General features: G+C 47.7%; 1 protein-coding gene across 3 annotated transcripts in view; it reads left to right on the top strand.

The window, feature by feature from the left end:
- The first annotated feature begins 1,465 nt into the window (after positions 1 to 1,465).
- Positions 1,466 to 18,300, top strand: part of BRAF (B-Raf proto-oncogene, serine/threonine kinase) — a 130,493-nt gene continuing 113,658 nt past the window's right edge. Inside the window, exon 1 of one of the 3 annotated variants that reach the window (XM_005296375.5) lies at positions 1,466 to 1,797. In XM_005296375.5, the coding sequence (XP_005296432.1) occupies positions 1,660 to 1,797 (138 nt within the window). In that variant the 5' untranslated portion in view covers positions 1,466 to 1,659. The remainder of the gene's footprint in view (positions 1,798 to 18,300) is intronic. The other 2 variants (XM_005296376.5, XM_042851830.2) reach the window with 2 other exon arrangements.

The following is an 18,300-nucleotide window of genomic DNA, read 5'->3' as shown; positions in this document are numbered from 1 at the left end:
CTTGGAAATGTATTTTAATAATATTGTCAGCACTCATGTATTATGCATTTTTTTCCAACTGCAATTTGGAAAACAGTATGTTATGTAAAGGAGTTAAAGATAATTTTGTCTGTACAATCTTAATGTTGGACTCTTCTGATATTCAGTACTTAAATATGCACCCTTAGACCCCAATCATTCAACTGGATCTGCACAGGCAGACCCTTGTGCCTATGGCTTCTTCTGCAGGATCAAAGCCTTAAGGTTCTAGAACATACTGTAGTTTTGAAGAGACTATTTTACCCATAAAAATATACAGAATTGTGATTGTGGGCCCTTTGAAGTTTACATTCAGCTTTCTCACACCCTCCTTTTTTATATCCACATTTTGCCCACTAATTTCAGAAGTGAAGTCCTGGTCCCACTGAAACCACTGGCAAAACTCCCATTGACTTCAGGGGGGGCCAGGATTTTACCTTGGTGTCTAAATTGAGACATCTAGGGCATGAGTTTCCAAATAAAGCCAATGGGGGGCTGCAGGCACTCAACACCTCTGAAAATCAGATCCTAAGCACTTCAGGTTGGTTACCCTAGAATCAGTGGTCACAGTTGAAAAATTTGTCCTAAAGACTCTTTACAAATGACTTTTCTTTTTATGTAATATTTTCTCAGTACAAAGGTGTTTGTCTTTTTTAGTTACTTCATGCTTTGTGGCATGCCAGGTTAGTAGAGGAGCAGCACATTCTGATGTATTATTGTTGTTGCTTTTGAACCCCCCTCCACTTGTTGGAAGACTATCTTCCTATATAGCAGAGCCAGACTTTAATCTTTTGAGCTCCCTCTCCGAGTAGAGACCCCATCTTAGCAGAAGTTAGTATCCTACTTCCAATTCGTGACTTGTCATTGTGCTTCCTGCCCTTGCGTGATTTGCTAATGGTGTATTTTTAGGTGAAAATATGCTGCTTCAGTGCTTTATACTACTACTAATTGCTAAATTGGAAGAATGAGGGATCAACAGGCTAACACTATACCCAAGGGATTTTCTGCCCTGACTCGGGTAAGAGTCTTGAGGTGGCCTCTGAGGGGGAGAGAGCCACAGGAAAGGCTGGGGTATTGGGTAAGGAAAGCGTGCATAGGCCCTGGGAGGATGGTAGGTGGGGGAAGGCTGTTAGGGGCTGGCTGGAAGGAGGGGTCTATGGAGAGGGAGGTATATGTAGAGAGGGGAAAGGTTGTAGGGAGCAGGGAGGGAGGGTGTGTATGGAATAGGCTCTAGGGCTGAGGTGGGAGTACTATGCAGCTAGTATCGTGGGGAGGCAAAGAATGGAACGGAGCTGGGAGAGACTGGAAAGGGGCTTTAAGGATGTTAGTGAAAGGGGTCGGGGAGGAGCTTATAGGAAAGGGGCGGGGTTACATCCCGCGCCCTCTGAGTTCCCTGGATGACGTTTAGTCGCGCCGTGATGTCAAGGTGTTCCCCGTGACGTCAGACGGCCCATGCGCAGTGACAGCGGCTATTACAGGTGACGTCACGGACCGAGTGTGACGTCTAGTGGTGCAGGCCGCTGGAGCTCTCCGGGTTGTGTGGTTCCCCCCCCCCCCCTCCCACTACGGGTCGCGGCTGGGGGCGGCCTGGCAGTGGGGAGGCGGCTTCCCCCTCCCCTTCCTCCAGCGCTTCGACCCAAGATGGCGGCGCTGAGCAGCGGCAGTAGCTCCGAGGGGGCCTCGCTCTTCAACGGGGACATGGAGCCTGAGCCGCCGCCCGGAGCTGGGGCCTCGTTCCCGGGGGGCAGCGGCGGCGGCGAGCCGGCCATCCCAGAGGAGGTGAGCGCCGGGCGGGGAGAGGGGCCGCCGGGCGGGGTGTAGTGGAACCCCCCGGAGCCGCTGCCTGGGGCTTCCCCGACCCCTGGCTCTGCGGCCTGAGCTGCCGCCGCGAGGCAGGAGGTGCGCGCTGCCCTGGCCCCTGCCCCCTGCCGGAGGCTCCCCACTGTGTGGCCCGGGAGCGGGTTGTGCACGGCGGGGCCGGGGCTGCCCAGGGGCCCAGGTGAAGGGCGCGGCGGCGGCGGCGGGACGGGGTCTCCCCTCCCCCATGTAGCGGGAGGGGGCAGGGGATGACGGGGCCTCCCTGGGCGGGGGATGACGGGCGGGGGAGGCCGCGGCAGAGGGGGATCCCTGGCGCCGGCAGGCCCAGCCCGGGCCGCTCCGCATTGCTCCGATGCTGCGGCTTGGGAGGGGGCTGCTTAGCTCAGCTGCGCCCCCGGTTGCCGCCGGCGCTCCCCCGGGCCACCCCGGCCGCTTTGCGCCTGGCCATGGCGACAGCGTCTGGCTCCCAAGGGTTAAGGCAGGGGGGCCCGGCGCGCACGCTGCTCCTGCTCAACAAGTGCAGGCGGCGCAGGTGGCTCCCGCCGGCGGCCTGGCCCTGGGGCGCGGGCAGCAGCGGGCCGGGGTAGTGCTGTGTATCTGCAGCGCGGGGTCGCCTCGGCAAGGTCCCTGCTCGTTGTGCGGGGCTCCCGGCCTCCCTTTGCCCGGAGAGCTGGAGAAGCTACTGCGCGCCTCGCTTTGATGTAGGGCCGCTGGTAGTGACAGGTGCAGCGTCAAGGGATCTGTCTCTGGGTCAAAAAAGAAAGTCGGGGGTCTTCAGGCATCCCCCCTACGGCTCCTCTGTGCTGTGCATCTGAGAAGCTGTAGTACGCTTTTGCAATCAGTTTATCTTGTGGCTGAGAATCTCAAAGCACTTGTCGGATATGAATCTCTGTGTTTGCGGGATTGTGCCCTTAATCGCTATTGCAGCATAAGGTCTGTTCCCGTGGATTGGCCACTGGGTTGGGGTTCAGGATACCTGGGCTCTAATTTGTGTCTGTCACAGCCATGGTGAGACTCCTGGACATATCTGTTAACTAGCCGGTGTTTGTTTCCCAATCTGTAAAAGGAGGTAATACCTCTCTTACTGGGGTGTTGAGGTTTAAATTGCTGTTTGCAGAATGAGTTCGGCACTGGGATATGCAAAGTATTTTGAGGTTTTTGGGCGATTTAGGCACAAAGACAAAGTGACTTGACCAATGTCACATAGCAAATTGGTTCTAGAGCCGGGTTTAGAACCCAGAAACCCTGATTTCTGGTCTCTTGCATCAGTCACTGATGGTAAAACTTTCAAAAGCATGTGAGTGATTTGGGAGCCTGGGCATCCAAGTGTTCTGGGTCATCAGACTCTACTTCTAGGACCTCTACTTTTAGCTACACCAGTTGCTAAACAGTTGCCATATTCCTACCTTAGCAGTAAAAGTGTTTTCATGTTTACTTATATCACACGAACCAAATTTTCAGTATTTCACAAACACAAATGAATTATGCATTGCATAATCCCTGGGAAATATTTTTTGTTTGTTTCCAGTACACTTTACAGATGGGAAAACTCAGACAGGGAATGGGTCTATGGCAGGGCTGGGATTAGACTCTTGATCCCACAACTCAGACTTCTGTCAGTCACATAATAATTCTTTTCTGTAAGTAATCATCATCATCATTTGTTTCTAACTCTAGTTCTAATAGCATTACTTGCGTAGTAGACAAGAATGGTAATGTCAGCAGTCAAAACTTTGCTAATACATAGTAAAAACTGAGATTTTTATTCCTGATACAAAAAAGGAATTTACAGTTTAAAGATTTAAATGCCATCACATCAGTGTGTGCACGCACGCTCTCTATATTTTACACAACATGTAGGAAGAGAAAGTGATGTGTATGTAGCAAGAATTATCATATTTTGTTACTGGTAAGTGGCTACTGCTCTTGGACCAAAGACGTTTGTTTTAAGTAAAAACCTGAATAGAACAGTAGGAACCAGTTTTATTCATGTAATGTGTTCATCTGCAAATGTAAATATTTTGTACATAGCCTTTAAACAGAATAGATTTGTAACAGATAAAGCACTATACTTCACATACATTAAGTTGATATAATGAGGAACTTTGGCTATTATGAATACACTTTTGAATTCAGCCCTGATATGTTCAGTTGCAAAAATGTATATTTATGGTCTATACTTACTCAGCTCACACACATTTTGAGGAGGTCTGGTTAGCTATGAAACAAGAGACCTACCAAACCATCTTGTGAGGGGTGACTTTGCTCTTGAAAAGCTTAGCTACTTAAATTCTAACACCCTCGTTTTTATATACTTTATGCTTCTGTCAAGTTCCCAATCACAGATTTGTAGAGAAGAATTCTTTTTTCTTAAAGACAATGGAATTCTAAAGTTCTTAAGTACCTACTACAGAGTCTCATTAAAAAGCTCAGCTTCAGTTGCTTTGAGTTAATATCTAGAATGGCTTCAGGGTCAGAGTGAATGTTGTCTTGAGCCCTTGTGAAAACCTAAGCTGAACTTACTGACACATTACAGGAAATGTAGCTTTTTTGGTAATGTTCTTTTTTGGGCTATTCCATAGTTTTTGTTTTTTTTTTAAATGTTAAAAAAAGGGGGTGAAAGTATTGGGGAAATTTTGAAAAAGACTGACTGACTTAGTATTTCAACACAAATTTACTTGTATTTTAGTTGAGTAGATAATTTATACTGAAAACATAATGCCTTACTATGAGGTTATGTGGCTAATGGCCAGAGCTGAAGTAATACCTTACCAAGATTTAGAATTTAAACCAAAAAAACAAAAACAAAACCCCCAACTTTTAGGCAGATGTAGTTAAGTCTTTATGAAGAATTCTTATCAAATCTTGAACTTCTTGCCTCAGATGTTCTCTGTAGCCCTAACCATTAGATAAAAAGCCTGTCATAATAAAGTGTATTGATCATTAATTCTTGCTCTGGTAAAGAAAACAAAGTTGAATACATGCGTAAAACTAAAAGCTTATAGCTGGTGGTGTGGGGGGGAAGAATTCACTGTGCCAGAATGTAGTAATTGCAAGAGCTCATCTCATCTGAAAAATCATGCAGGATTCATAAGTGTACTTGGAACCATACATGTGCTTACAAAGCGTAGTACATTTAGGAAATTACTCTTGAGGGCATTCTGTGCCAAAAAATTTAATTCTGAGCACAATATTTTAAAATTCTGCAAGATTTATTTCTCAATAAATAAATGCAGAGGCTCCAGCATGGCAGTGGGGAGCACAGGCCACTGACTGTACGAAGGTGGGAGATCACCCTGCAGCCTCCCCCCCCGGGACACAGACTCAGTGGTGAGGCTGCACCTCACCCTGACACCGCACGGTCTGGGCCTGCCCTTCTGCACCAAGTGCACCAGGCGTGGGGCTTGCAGGCTCAACCAGGCAGGATCCAAGTGTGGAGGGGCTCAGTGGGGGGGGGGGGCAGGTGTGAGGTGAAAGCATTTTGTGTGGGACAATCTGGGTGCAGGCAGCTCAGTGGGGGATCTAGGTGTGAGGGGATCTGGATGTGGGGAGGGTTGCAGGGGCAATGGGACTTTGCAGGGGCTTCCAGGTGAAAGTGGTTTGGGCTCAGCAGAGGGGTCTGGGTGTGGAGGTCTCAGCGGGGGTGGTGGTCTGGGTGCAGCTAGTTGGGGGTCCGTGGTATGGAGGTCTGGATGTGGGGGCTCAGGGTAGGGTGACCAGATGTCCAGATTGTATAGGGACAGTCCCGATTTTTGGGTCTTTTTCTTATAGAGGCTCCTATTACTCCCCCACCCCCTGTCCCGATTTTTCACATTTGCTGTCTGGTCACCCTAGTTCAGGGTGGTGCAGGGGGTAGGGCTTATCAGGATGGGGGTCTGAGTGCAGGAAGCTCAGTGGAGGGGGGTCCGGAGGCAGGGGACTGGGTGCAGGGGGGCTCCAGATACAGGGGTTGAGGTTCAGTGGGGTGGGGTTCTGGGTGTACCGGGTGAGGCTTGGTGAGGGTGTCTGGATATGGGAGGTCCAGATACACAGATGTTGGGTGGATGGGGGAGCAGCTCCCTGTACAGTGACCCCTCCCACCCTGGAGCTGAGGAGCAATGGGGGCAGGAAGCAGGGGAGGATGCTGAGCTTCCTGCAGCTGGGGGAGGTTTCTGGGGGTAGGTCTGACACACCCCTAGCCGCTCCTTGCAGAGGAAGAAGTAGTCCCGTTCTCTCCTGTCTCCAGCCCAGCCGGGACTAGCAGCTGATCCCGGCTCAGGTGTCCCCAGCCCTGCAGTGATTTACCTCTCTGCTGGCTGCTCCAGGTGCCTGCAGTGATGTACCTGTTGAGCTAGGGAGTGGTGTGTGACTCCTTTTGCAGCTTCCCTTTGCTTCCCTGTCAGAAAGTCATTTTCTGCAGGGAAGCAAAGAAATCTGCGGGAGATATTCTGCGCACGTGGAGTGGTGCAGAATTCCCCCCGGAGTAGGAAATACATACTTTCTAGAGGCACCAGGACCTGTAGACACTGGAGGCGAGTGCATTTAGGGTATATGTCTTTTACCCCCCTTCTCCATTCCCATCAGTTGTTTTCTTATAAGCTGGACTCTCAGATGAGGACAGGGTTTTCAGGACCTGGTGAGAACTAGAGATGAGCCTTGGGGAACAATTAAAGTATTATACCTGACTTCTAAGAGGGGGCAAGGTGGACATTTCAAGGTGGGAAACCAGCCCTCCGGGGCTCCCTCTGAGTCTTGCCTTCTTTCTTGTCTCTTGGGGCATGGAGACTGAGGCATCCTCCTCAGCTCCCAGTGGCCAATCCAGTTGCCCGGACTCAAGCTGTCTGTCTACTCTTGGGTGAGTTTCGGGGACATTAGAATTCAGGCTGGTTCACCCCAGGATGGATTCTCAGAGCACAGGCTCGTTCAGGTGGGGAGCATCATGGGTTTGCAGGATGTTTGGACGTGTTTATCAGCTGGGAGTAGAGACTATATTCTTGTCACTGGGGAGTAGTTCCAGAATTATTAAATCATTCCAATTAGATTCTGTTCTTTCAGAGGAAGAAATTCAAAATAGATGACTCAGGAAGTCCCTGCGGAGACACCCAGACTTATTGGCCTCCTGATGCCACTTTAATGGCTGGGGAGAATAAGTTCTGCTTCAGCCTTTTTGGAACATGTCGTTATTTTCAGTTTTGAAATTATTTTAATTTTTAATAGTCCATAATAAATTTTTCTATTGATCCGAAACAGCTTTCCCCCCACATTTTGAAACTTCTTGCCTTTGTTCTCTTTTGGAACAGTTTATTTTTCAAACTCGCAGCATTTCCCACAAAACAAAAAATCAAGTTTCCACCCAGCCCTAGTGAGAAGCCACCTTTAATTGAGTGATACTTTAGTTCATACTTCTTTAGTTTGGAAAACATTTTTTTTTCTCCTTTTGAAGTATTTTCCTGCCAAGTGTAACTTTACGTAACAGATGTTTGGGGATTGAATGGATTTTTTCTTATGATGAAAGTTAATGCAATATGCATTCCCAATGGAAGTACTCTACTATGATGATGCCATTCACTGTATTTTCCTCATTACAAGACACAAGATGCTAGCATTGAAAGAGTCCACGTATCAACATTCACTCTTTTTGTTGAAAGCTGAATCTTAGAAATCAATTACTTTTGGTTTGGAAAAATGATTGCAATCAGTTACAGGTTGTTGATGAAACTGAGTATCTCTGGCCTGGTCTACACTATCACTTTAATTCGGATTTAGCAGCGTTAAATTGAATTAACCCTGCACCCGTCCACACAACGAAGCCATTTACTTCGAAATAAAGGGCTCTTAAAATCGATTTCTGTACTCCACCCCGACGAGCGGAGTAGCGCCAAAATCGATATTGTCATTTCGAATTAGGGTTAGTGTGGCCGCAATTCGATGGTATTGGCCTCCGGGAGCTATCCCACAGTGCACCATTGTGACCCCTCTGGACAGCAATCTGAACTCTGATGCACTGGCCAGGTAGACAGGAAATGCCCCGCGAACATTTGAATTTTATTTCCTGTTTGCCCAGCGTGGAGAGCGCAGGTGACCACAGAGAGCTCATCAGCACAGGTAACCATGCAGGCCGATAATCGAAAAAGAGCACCAGAATGGACTGTACGGGAGGTACTGGATCTGATCGCTATATGGAGAGAGGATTCAGTGCTAGCAGAACTTGGTTCGAAAAGACAATGCCAAAACTTTTGAAAAAATCTCCAAGGGCATGATGGAGAGAGGCCACAATAGGGACTCAGATCAGTGCCGCATGAAAGTCAAGGAGCTCAAACAAGCCTATCAAAAAACAAAGGAGGCAAACGGTCGCTCCGGGTCAGAGCCGCGGATGTACCGCTTCTACGCCAAGCTGCATGCAGTTCTAGGGGGGCCACCACCACTACCCTACCTCTGACCGTGGATTCCGAGGCGGGGATAATCTCATCAGCTACACCTGAGGATTCTGCGGACGGGGAAGAGGAGGAGGAGGACGAGCTTGCGGAGAGCACCCAGCACTCCGTTCCCCCCAACAGCCAGGATCTTTTTCTCAGCCTGACTGAAGTACCCTCCCAAGCCAGTATCCCCCCTGGAAGGGACCTCAGGTGAGTTTACCTTTTTAAAATATAAAACTTGTTTTGAAAGTAAGCGTTTTTTAATGATTACTTTGCCCTGAGGACTTGGGATGCATTCGCGGCCAGTACAGCTACTGGAAAAGTCTGTTAATGTGTCTGGGGATGGAGCGGAAATCCTCCAGGGACATCTCCATGAAGCTCTCCTGGAGGTACTCCAAAAACCTTGCCACAAGGTTTCTGGGCAGTGCAGCCTTATTCCCTCCTCCATGGTAGGACACTTGACCACGCCATGCTTGCAGCAAGTAATCTGGTATCATTGCATGACAAAGCCTGGCAGCGTATGGTCCCGGTGTTTGCTGGCGTTCAAGCAACGTCCGTTCTTTATCTCGCTGTGTAATCCTCAGGAGAGTGATAACGCTCATGGTAACCTGGTTGAAATATGGGAATTTAATTAAGGGGACAGAGGTGGCCGTTCCTACTGGGCTGTTTGCCTGTGGCTGAAAAGAAATCCTTCCCTGCAGTTAGCCAAGTGCAGGGAGGGGAGGGGAATTGGCCCAGAGCTTTTCGCATTTGGCTAGCAGGGATCTTCCCTGATACCAGCCACGCGGTGGGGGGAGGGGTAAAGCGATCATCTAGAGAATTGGATGGGGGTTAGTTTGTTTTCTGCTGCTGAAGGTTAACAGGAAAACGGCAGCACTCAACGGGCTTTGCCTGGTATGTGGGAAAGGAGGGCGCAGAAGCCGAAAGACAATGGCTTACCATGGCCTCATGCAAGCTGAATTCTGTTGCCCGGACCTGTGTCTATGATCTCTAGCAGCAAAGCCACAGGCACTCAATATTAAGAGGCAAAATACAACCTTGTACTGAAATCACATGTGCTATGTAATGTGAATAGTGTTGGTCACCGTGAAAGAGTATAAGCATTTTTCTGCAAAATGTATCTTTTTAAAAAATTCTCTCCTTTTTTCCCTCCCTCCAGCAGCTGCAAATTTTTCAAGCCTCCCTCCTCCGTCCTGAAGGCTATCTCAGATAAGGCGTCGGAAAAAGAAGATGCGAGACGAGATGTTCGCAGAAATCATGGAATCCACCCGTAGTGAAAGAGCTCATCTGAATGAGTGGAAGGACACGGTTTCAAAGTATAGGAAAGATGGCAGTGAACGTGAGGAGAAGAGAGACGCTCGAGATGAGAGGTGGCGGCAGGAAGATCAGAGGAGGCAGGATGCAACGCTGGGGCTGCTGCATGAGCAAACAGATGTGCTCCGGCGTCTGGTGGAGCTTCAGGAACGGCAGCAGGATAAGAGTGCCGCTACAGCCCCTGTATAACCCCCCTTCCCCCGCCCCATGTTCCATAGCCTCCTCACCCAGACGTGTAAGAACGCGGGGGGGCAGGGGGAGGCTCTGTACACCCTCCCATTCCACCCCAGTGGACAGCCCAAGCAAAAAGCTGTCATTTTTTTAACCTTTTTTTAGTGGCCTTTTCCTTCCCGCCGATCCTCCTCCCAAACCCCACCCGGGTTCTCTCCCTCTTTTTATAATCAATTAATAAAGAATAAATGATTTTTAAACGATAGTGACTTTATTTCCTTTGAAAGCAAGCTGGGGGAAGGGAGAGGGTGAGTTCCTTACAGAGAATGAGTCAATAAAGGGGGCGGGTTTTCATGGAGGAGAAACAAACCGAAATTTCACACTGTAGCCTGGCCAGTCATGAAACTGGTTTTCAAAGCTTCTCTGATGCACAGCGCTTCCTGGTCTGCTCTTCTAATCACCCTGGTGTCTGGCTGTGCATAATCAGCAGCCAGGCGATTTGCCTGAGCCTCCCACCCCGCCATAAAGGTCTTTCCCCTTACTTTCACAGAGATTGTGGAGCACACAGCAAGCAGAAATAACAATGGGGCTATTGGTTTGGCTGAGGTCTGAGCGAGTCAGTAACGATCGCCAGCGAACTTTTAAACGGCCGAGTGCACATTGTACCACCATTCTGCACTTGCTCAGCCTGTGGTTGAACAGCTTCTGACTCCTGTGCAGGCTGCCTGTGTATGGCTTCATGAGCCATGGCATTAAGGGGTAGGCTGGGTCCCCAAGGATAACTATAGGCATTTCAACATCCCCAATGGTTATTTTCTGGTCCGGGAAGTAAGTCCCTTGCTGCAGCCGTTTAAACAGATTAGTGTTCCTGAAGACGCGAGCGTCATGAACCCTTCCTGGCCAGCCCATGTTGATGTTGGTGAAACGTCCCTTGTGATCCACGGGTGCTTGCAGCACCATTGAAAAGTACCCCTTGCGGTTTATGTACTGGGTACCCTGGTGCTCCGGTGCCAAGATAGGGATATGGGTTCCATCTATCGCCCCACCACAGTTAGGGAATCCCATTGCAGCAAAGCCATCCACTATGACCTGCACATTTTCCAGAGTCACTACCTTTCGTAGCAGCACCTCAGTGATTGCTTTGTCTACTTGCATCACAGCAGCCCCCACAGTAGATTTGCCCACTCCAAATTGATTCCCGACTGACCGGTAGCTGTCTGGCGTTACAGGCTTCCACAGGGCTATCGCCACTTGCTTCTCAACTGTGAGGGCTGCTCTCATCTTGGTATTCTGGCACTTCAGGGCAAGGGAAAGCAAGTCACAAAGTTCCAAAAAAGTGCCCTTCCGCATGCGAAAGTTTCGCAGCCACTGGGAATCGTCCCACACCCGCAACACTATGCAATCTCACCGGTCTGTGCTTGTTTCCCGGGCCCAGAATCGGCGTTCTACGGCTATAATCTGCCCCATTAACAGCATGCTCTCCAAAGCATCGGGTCCCGCGGTTTGATAGAATTCCATGTCCATATCCTCATCACTCTCGCCGCTGCGCTGCTGTAGCCTACTCCTCGTCGCCTGGTTTTGCAGGTTCTGGTTCAGCATAAACAGCACAATAACGCGCGAGGTGTTTACAATGTTCATGGTTGCTGTCTTGAGCTGAGTGGGCTTGCCATGGTATGGTGTCTGCACTGTTCACCCAGGAAAAAGGCACGAAACGGTTGTCTGCCGTTGCTTCCCTGGAGAGGAGGGAGGATATACCCAGAACCACCTGTGACAATGTTTTTTGCCCCATCAGGCATTGGGATCTCAACCCAGAATTCCAATGGGTGGAGGAGACTGCGGGAACTATGGGATAGCTACCCACAGTGCAACACTCCAGAAATCGACGCTAGCCCCGGTACATGGATGCACACCACCGAATTAATGTGCTTCGTGTGGCCGCATACATTCGACTTTATACCATCTGTTTGCAAAATTCAAATTATATAAATTCGGATTAATCCCGTAATGTAGACATACCCTCTGTGACATCTTCCCTGGTAAAATGAAATGTAGTTGATACCCTATTATTATAGAAGCACTATAATTTTCTCCAAAGTACCCAACAGCAAGCAAAGAAATGTACTAATTAATACACTAAAATGTTTTTACTATAAAAATAGGTTGCATAGCTCAGTTGTCAGTGAGTTTTTAAAAATAAGAATTCTGTTACGTAGAGGGATACCAGCAATAATTTCTGCAGCATATTGTTTAAGTGTATAGCATATTTAAGCCTCTGAAACAATGTTATTAGTAAGATAAATTGAAACAGTTAAACTTGCTGAAAATTGGTAATTTTAGTTTTTAAAACAGTATTTGAACTGTTGCATGAGTGAGTGTGATAGAGCATGGAGTCTGATTTTTTTTTCATGTATTTTACTTAATGTTGTCTGTAACTTTTCTTGATGTAAAATGTTTTCCTTATTTGACAAGTTCCTTATTTTAATGTATGAAATGTCTGAACTTCATTTTTTTGCAAAGCATTGCAAGCAAAATTGCTTTTTGGAAATTTTTCTTTTTTTTTTTTGGAGGTCCCTTAACACCTTTCATGAGGGTCATCTTTGACTTGTAAACTTCAGCCTGGGCAGAATTTTTTCTATTAATTTAATGGAATAAAAGTTTCTTCTTCTCTGTTCCCCTTCATCCAGATGTCCTGGCACAATAACTTTTTTAGTTACTGTAGTATTCTCCATGATTTAAATATTCTAGTAAAGGGAAAGGAAACAGGTAGCTGATGCTTCTACAAATATACCTCCAGCAGAGCTAGCTGAAAGGGTATGCCATAAAACTTTATATTCCAGACATTTTGAAAAGAGCTTACAGTTTTTGCTAGAGTTACTATAAGATCTTTCAGTGTCCTAATTGCTCTGTGACTCAGGAAAAGCAGGCCATTCCTTTTATTGGTTGTTTTTTTATTATCTAGCACCTAGGTGCTTATTTACAAAATTTAAAAATATCTCACACATTCACAGTGGATAAGGATGACCAGGTCTGGAATCCCTTGGGTCTTCTGGCTCTCCTTATGTTCACCTTGGCTTATGCCAGCTGCACTAGCTGGGAAGGGGAATCAAAACCCGATTCAGCCTTGACGGAGTGACCACACTGTTACCACATTCCTGTTTCTGCTTCCCTTATGGGCCAGAGTCAGTGGTCTTCTTTACCAAGTATCTGCAGCAGTTACTCCAGTTGCAGTTACCAAATCCGGTTCCACGTATCTTAAAATAAATGTATTTGACATAATGCAGGAAAATCTCTAAATAATCAATTGTAACTAAGTGTATCTACTAGGATATTATGATGTGTTGATCGTTTGACACACAGTTTGGATTACAAGTATGAAGTATTACCTACAACATATATAAACATTGTTTTTAGTCTTCCTCCATCCCAAACTTCCAGATACGTAGGGCTGTCAGGCTTTCTTGCAGCATGTCCAATTAATGTTAGAGTACATCTCTTTGAAATTCTTTGGTTCCATCTGTACTAAGCAAGTATGCTATTATAGGGACATGGGTTGCATATAAGTTGTTGGTTGCATGGATTGTCTTTGCATTGATGCAGCATGTCCACGCTGCAGATCAGTTTGAAAAACCACTTTTATCATGTTCATATGTAGTTCTTTCAGCTGGTCCTATATCAGGGCATTTTAGGACTAACCTATCTCATGGTTCTAGCATAGCTTTGTGGAACACTTACAAAAAATTGTGATCTGAAGGGCATTCTGAAAGACTTGTTTAAGCGTTCTTATTTGTTGCAGTGAATCCCTTTGGGGTTGTCACCTTTTTCAGCATGAAGTGCATGAGAGACGTTTTTGGTGCAAAGCCCTAGTACCAGTGTCACTGAGCTGTTGGCCTGGAATCCTTTGGCTTCTCTGGGTTAGCTAGTATACTTCCCTATGAGGAAAGGGGAGGGGAGAGACTTAAGTGACATCTGTCACTGAAGGCTCTGGGTCTCCAGCAATGTTAAATGGGGCTACTGAATTGATCTTAAATAATTTCCTGAAGGCTGCCAGAAGTTTAATTTCTCCTGACGAAGAATACCATTCAGCTCATGCCACTAGGTGAAAGAAGAAACAGATTCTTTACATCAGGTATTTCCAAATAAAAGGCAAGGAGTGTCTCAATATAAAGGATCTAGTATTTCTGGTAGGAAAAGGTAGAAAATAGTGTGTCTGCAATTATGTAACTTCCTAAGGAAGGTGACTGGCTGTGCTCTCCAGACTTCTGCAAACACTTAAGTGTGTTTTGGAGGTGTGGGGTGGGGGAATGTAGTGCAACCACTGGAAATATCACAGGTTTCTTATAAGAGACCAACACTAATAATTCTGGGTGTTGCCTTTTGGTCTGGCATCAGTTATGCATTTCTGTAAAATACTATGGCAGCCATAGCCTAATACCATAATATTTGAGTACCTCTGAGACAGACCCCCCTTGGCAATGGATCCCCTATTCTCAAACATCTCACTGAGATTTGACAGACTAAACTAAACTAAACATGTCTTACATGACATTTATTTGTAAACAGTAACATGTAAGATATCTATAAAAAGCTCATAACTTGTTAAGATTCATAATCATTGCAAGGTGTATATATATTGAAAGTATGCTTTCTGCACTTAGAGTAGAAATTAGTCATCTGGAGATAATGTAATGGGCCATTTGGGCAAGGGGGAGTTGCCACCCCACCCTGTTTGGCTGGTGATGCTATGCAAGCTCAGTTGTTTAGCCTTGAGCAATACTACTAAGACTTTGAATGGGAAGCCATCAGAGGCAACAACAAACAAATGAAACCAATTAAAGGTAAAAACAAATAAGAAAACATTACAACAAGTAGGTATTCACCCTGTCTATGAATAGAAACTGAAGGCTGGTTTTGGTACAACAGGGAGGGAGAAGCACCCCATCCATTTACTGGGGATAACCCTGTGTGGAGTGGGGATGATTTTCTGAACTTTCAGATTATGGTTCTTAAGAAACCAGCTATCCCTGCAACAGACTGACCTTTTGGCGGAAATCTACTTTATTAAATAGAAGGGTAACTGTTGATAAGTGTAGACCCAGATTCACATTTTATGATTTTGTTTTATATTGTAAACCTTTTCATAGAATATCAGGGTTGGAAGGGACCTCAGGAGGTCATCTATTCCAACCCCCTGCTCAGAGCAAGACCAATCCCCAGACAGATTTTTGCCCCAGGTCCCTAAATGGCCCCCTCAAGGACTGAGCTCACAACCCGGGGTTTAGCAGGCCAATGCTCAAATCACTGAGCTATCCCTCCCCCCGCCCCACACACTTTTGTTTCCACCGTTCTTATTTCTAGTTAAATCTTCATTTTTACAGCAAAACAAAAATAAGTTTAAGTGCTCACAAGTGTTGTGTGTTGTACAGGAGTGGTGGTTTAAGGTAAAATAGGTAAACTGGGGTATGCTGAACTAGGGTTACCATATTTCCACAATCAAAAAAGAGGTCGGGGTGGGGGGGGAGCCCTGCTCTAGCCCTGCCCTGTCCCACCCCCATCCACTCCCTCCCACCCCCGACTGCCCCCCTCAGAACCCCCAACTCCCCCCGCTCCTTGTCCCCTGACTGCCCCCTCCTGGGACCCCTGCCACTAACTGCCCCCTAGAATCCCACCTCCTATCTAAGCCTCCCTGCTTCTTGTCCCCTGACTGCCCCGTCCTGAGAACCCTCCACCCTAACTGCCCCCCTAGGACCCTATCTGTCCCCTGACTGTCCCGACCCTTATCCACACCCCCACCCCGTATTCACACCCTCGCCCCCAGACAGACCCCCGGGACTCCCATACTCTATCCAACTGCTCCCCGCCCCCTGACAGGACCCCCAGAACTCCTGACCCATCCAACCCCCTCTACTCCCTGCTTGCCTCGACCCCTCTTCACACCCCGTCCCCCTAAGAGTGCCCCCAGAACCCCCGACCCATCTAACCCCCCCTGCTCCCTGTCCTTGCCTGCCTCGACCCCTCTCCACACCCCTGCCCCCCTGACAGCCCCCCCCAGAACTCCCGACCCATCCAACACCCCCCCTCCCCCGCTCCCTGTCCCCTGACTGCCCCCCTTCTCCATCTCCCTGGCCCCCTTACCGTGCCGCTCGGCCGGGCGGCGTGCTGAGGCTGTGGAGGGGGGGGAGGGGCCCTGGTCGCCGCTGCTAGCCCCACCACCACGTTCCCTCACAGGCGCACAGCTCCGCCCCCCAGCGCTGCCGGGCGGCGTGCTACGGCTGTGGAGGAAGGGGAAAGCGGGGGAGGGGCTGTGGCCGCCGCTGCCAGCCCTGCTGCCGCATTCCCTCACAGGTGCACAGCCCCGCCCCCCCAGTGCTGCCGGGCGGTGTGCTAAGGCTGCAGGGGATGGGGAGAGCCGAGAAGGGGCTTTGGCTGCCGAGGCCCCAGTGCGAGCGGCGCTCGGCTGCCCTGTCAGCCGCTTTTCACTCTTTAAATAGCCGACTGGGAGGAAATCCCGGACATTTTTAGATTTTAGAAATCCCCCCGGACGGCTATTTAAAGAGCGAAAAGCTGGACATGTCCGGGGAAATTCGGACGTGTGGTAGCCCTGGCTGAAACTTTGGGTGCAGAGAATCTGGAGTTTCTGTGAGTAGCCAGTGTTGGGGGCTGGATATCACGGGAATGATTCAAAGGGACTCGGGGATTGAGGTGCATCTATTGTTAATCTGCAAGGCAAATTTAGGGCTGCCATAGCCCAGAGGAGAGTGCTTGAGTGGTTGAAAGGCTGGTGGCATCCTGGAGCTGATGCCCAGGTACCTCAATAAAGACTCTTTTGCGGAAAGCAGGGGGTAACAAGGTGACTCTCAGTCCTGGCTAGCCGAAGAACTGTCACAGCCTTCCAAGAGTAAGAACATCTCTCTCTCTCTCACCCCCCTCCTCCCTCCCCACAGCAAAAGTAGGCTTGTGTGTGTGCGTATGTTGTATTTATTATCCTAAGGCTTGTCAACATGGTACTTTCGTGCGCACCAAAGGGATGTAAATTTTAATCCTCTTGTTGCACACTAACCTGACCCAGGTGTGGTGCACTAAAAGTTCCCTAGTGCGTGTTAATATAGACTATGTTGACATACTTTAGTGCATGCCGTCAGGCTCCACAGGAGCCAGTAGTGCATGACACACTAGTGAGGACTAAAATTTACACCCCTCTGGTGTGACTAAATCTCTGTAGACAAACCCCTGGAAAAAGTGATGGGTGCAGGTAAGGGTGCAGTTAGAAGAGAGCTGGAGAACAGAGGGGTGTATTGCATTTAGCCTGCAAAGTCACATAGTTAGTGGTTATTATTATGCTAGCCAGCAGTGAGTTCTATAGTCTTGGGCTGGTTCTTGCAAAGATCCTGTCTCCCATGACTAAGTTGCCCATAAGTTGTTGTGGCAGAAGATAGCTGTAAGGGAGAATGAGATGTGATGATCTCTTGTGTAGCTAGAGCCATAAGAGGCTCATATGCACTTGCTTGCTGTTTGGACAATTGGAAGGAACCTACACATCTGTTCGTGCTGCTGGAGGCAATGGGCTTCCTTCTTAAAGACCCAACATTCCAGCTTTTCCCACATAGATGAATGGGATGTGACGTTGCACTCTAGCATATTTTCATAAAATCATATAATGTAACAGGAATATGCTTCATGCAAAAGGTCTCTTGTAAGGTATCATTACAAAGCTTATCATCTACTGAGTGTGGTCATCCTGTTTGTATAAATGTGTCACTCTTGTATCTGAAACTAGAAATATGAAATATAACTCTGAGGTCCTATTGTAATTATGCAAAGTGTGGGTCATTAATGGTGGTTTGGAATCTTGAGGGCTCCCATCAACTAGGAGAACTGACTGTACATGGCTCTGTTTACTTGTAAGCCTTCCTGTATATGTGTGTGCTTGCAAGTGGGTAATGAAGTCTTACAATGACATGTGATCTTGTCACTTGAACTGGAATCCATCTTTAATGTGGTGCTTTTCCATTTAGAAGGAGGGGTGGTAACCCAAAGAGGGACAAAGGATTCCTGCCTTGTGCAAAAGAGATATAAGGGGGTGGAACAGAACAAAGGGGGCTGCAGTCATGAGAAATCCCCTAGCTACCACCTGAACTGGAACACGGACTGTACCGGGGAAAGAATCATAGAACATCAGGGTTGGAAGGGACCTCAGGTGGTCATCTAGTCCAACCCTCTGCTCAAATCAGGACCAACACCAACTAAATCCCCAAATGGCCCTCTCAAGGATTGAACTCACAACCCTGGGTTTAGCAGGCCAATGCTCAAACCACTGAGCTATCCCTCCTCCAAAGGATTGGGCCCAGACTAGGAAGGCATCCAGTCTGTGAAAAAAGCCTGTTGAAACATCTCTGAGGGTGAGATTTACCTGTATTCAGTTTTCTTACTGTATTAGGCTTAGAGTTGTATGTTTTATTTAATTTTGCTTGGTAATTCACTTTTTGTCTGTTATTACTTGGAACCACTTAAATCCTACTTTTTGTATTTAATAAAACCATTTTTTACTTCTTAATTAACCCAGAGTATGTATTAATATTGGGGGGGG

The sequence above is a fragment of the Chrysemys picta genome, chromosome 1 (genome assembly GCF_011386835.1).
Source record: "Chrysemys picta bellii isolate R12L10 chromosome 1, ASM1138683v2, whole genome shotgun sequence".
NCBI classification, from domain to species: domain Eukaryota; kingdom Metazoa; phylum Chordata; order Testudines; family Emydidae; genus Chrysemys; species Chrysemys picta.
This window is presented reverse-complemented; position numbering and strand designations above follow the sequence as displayed.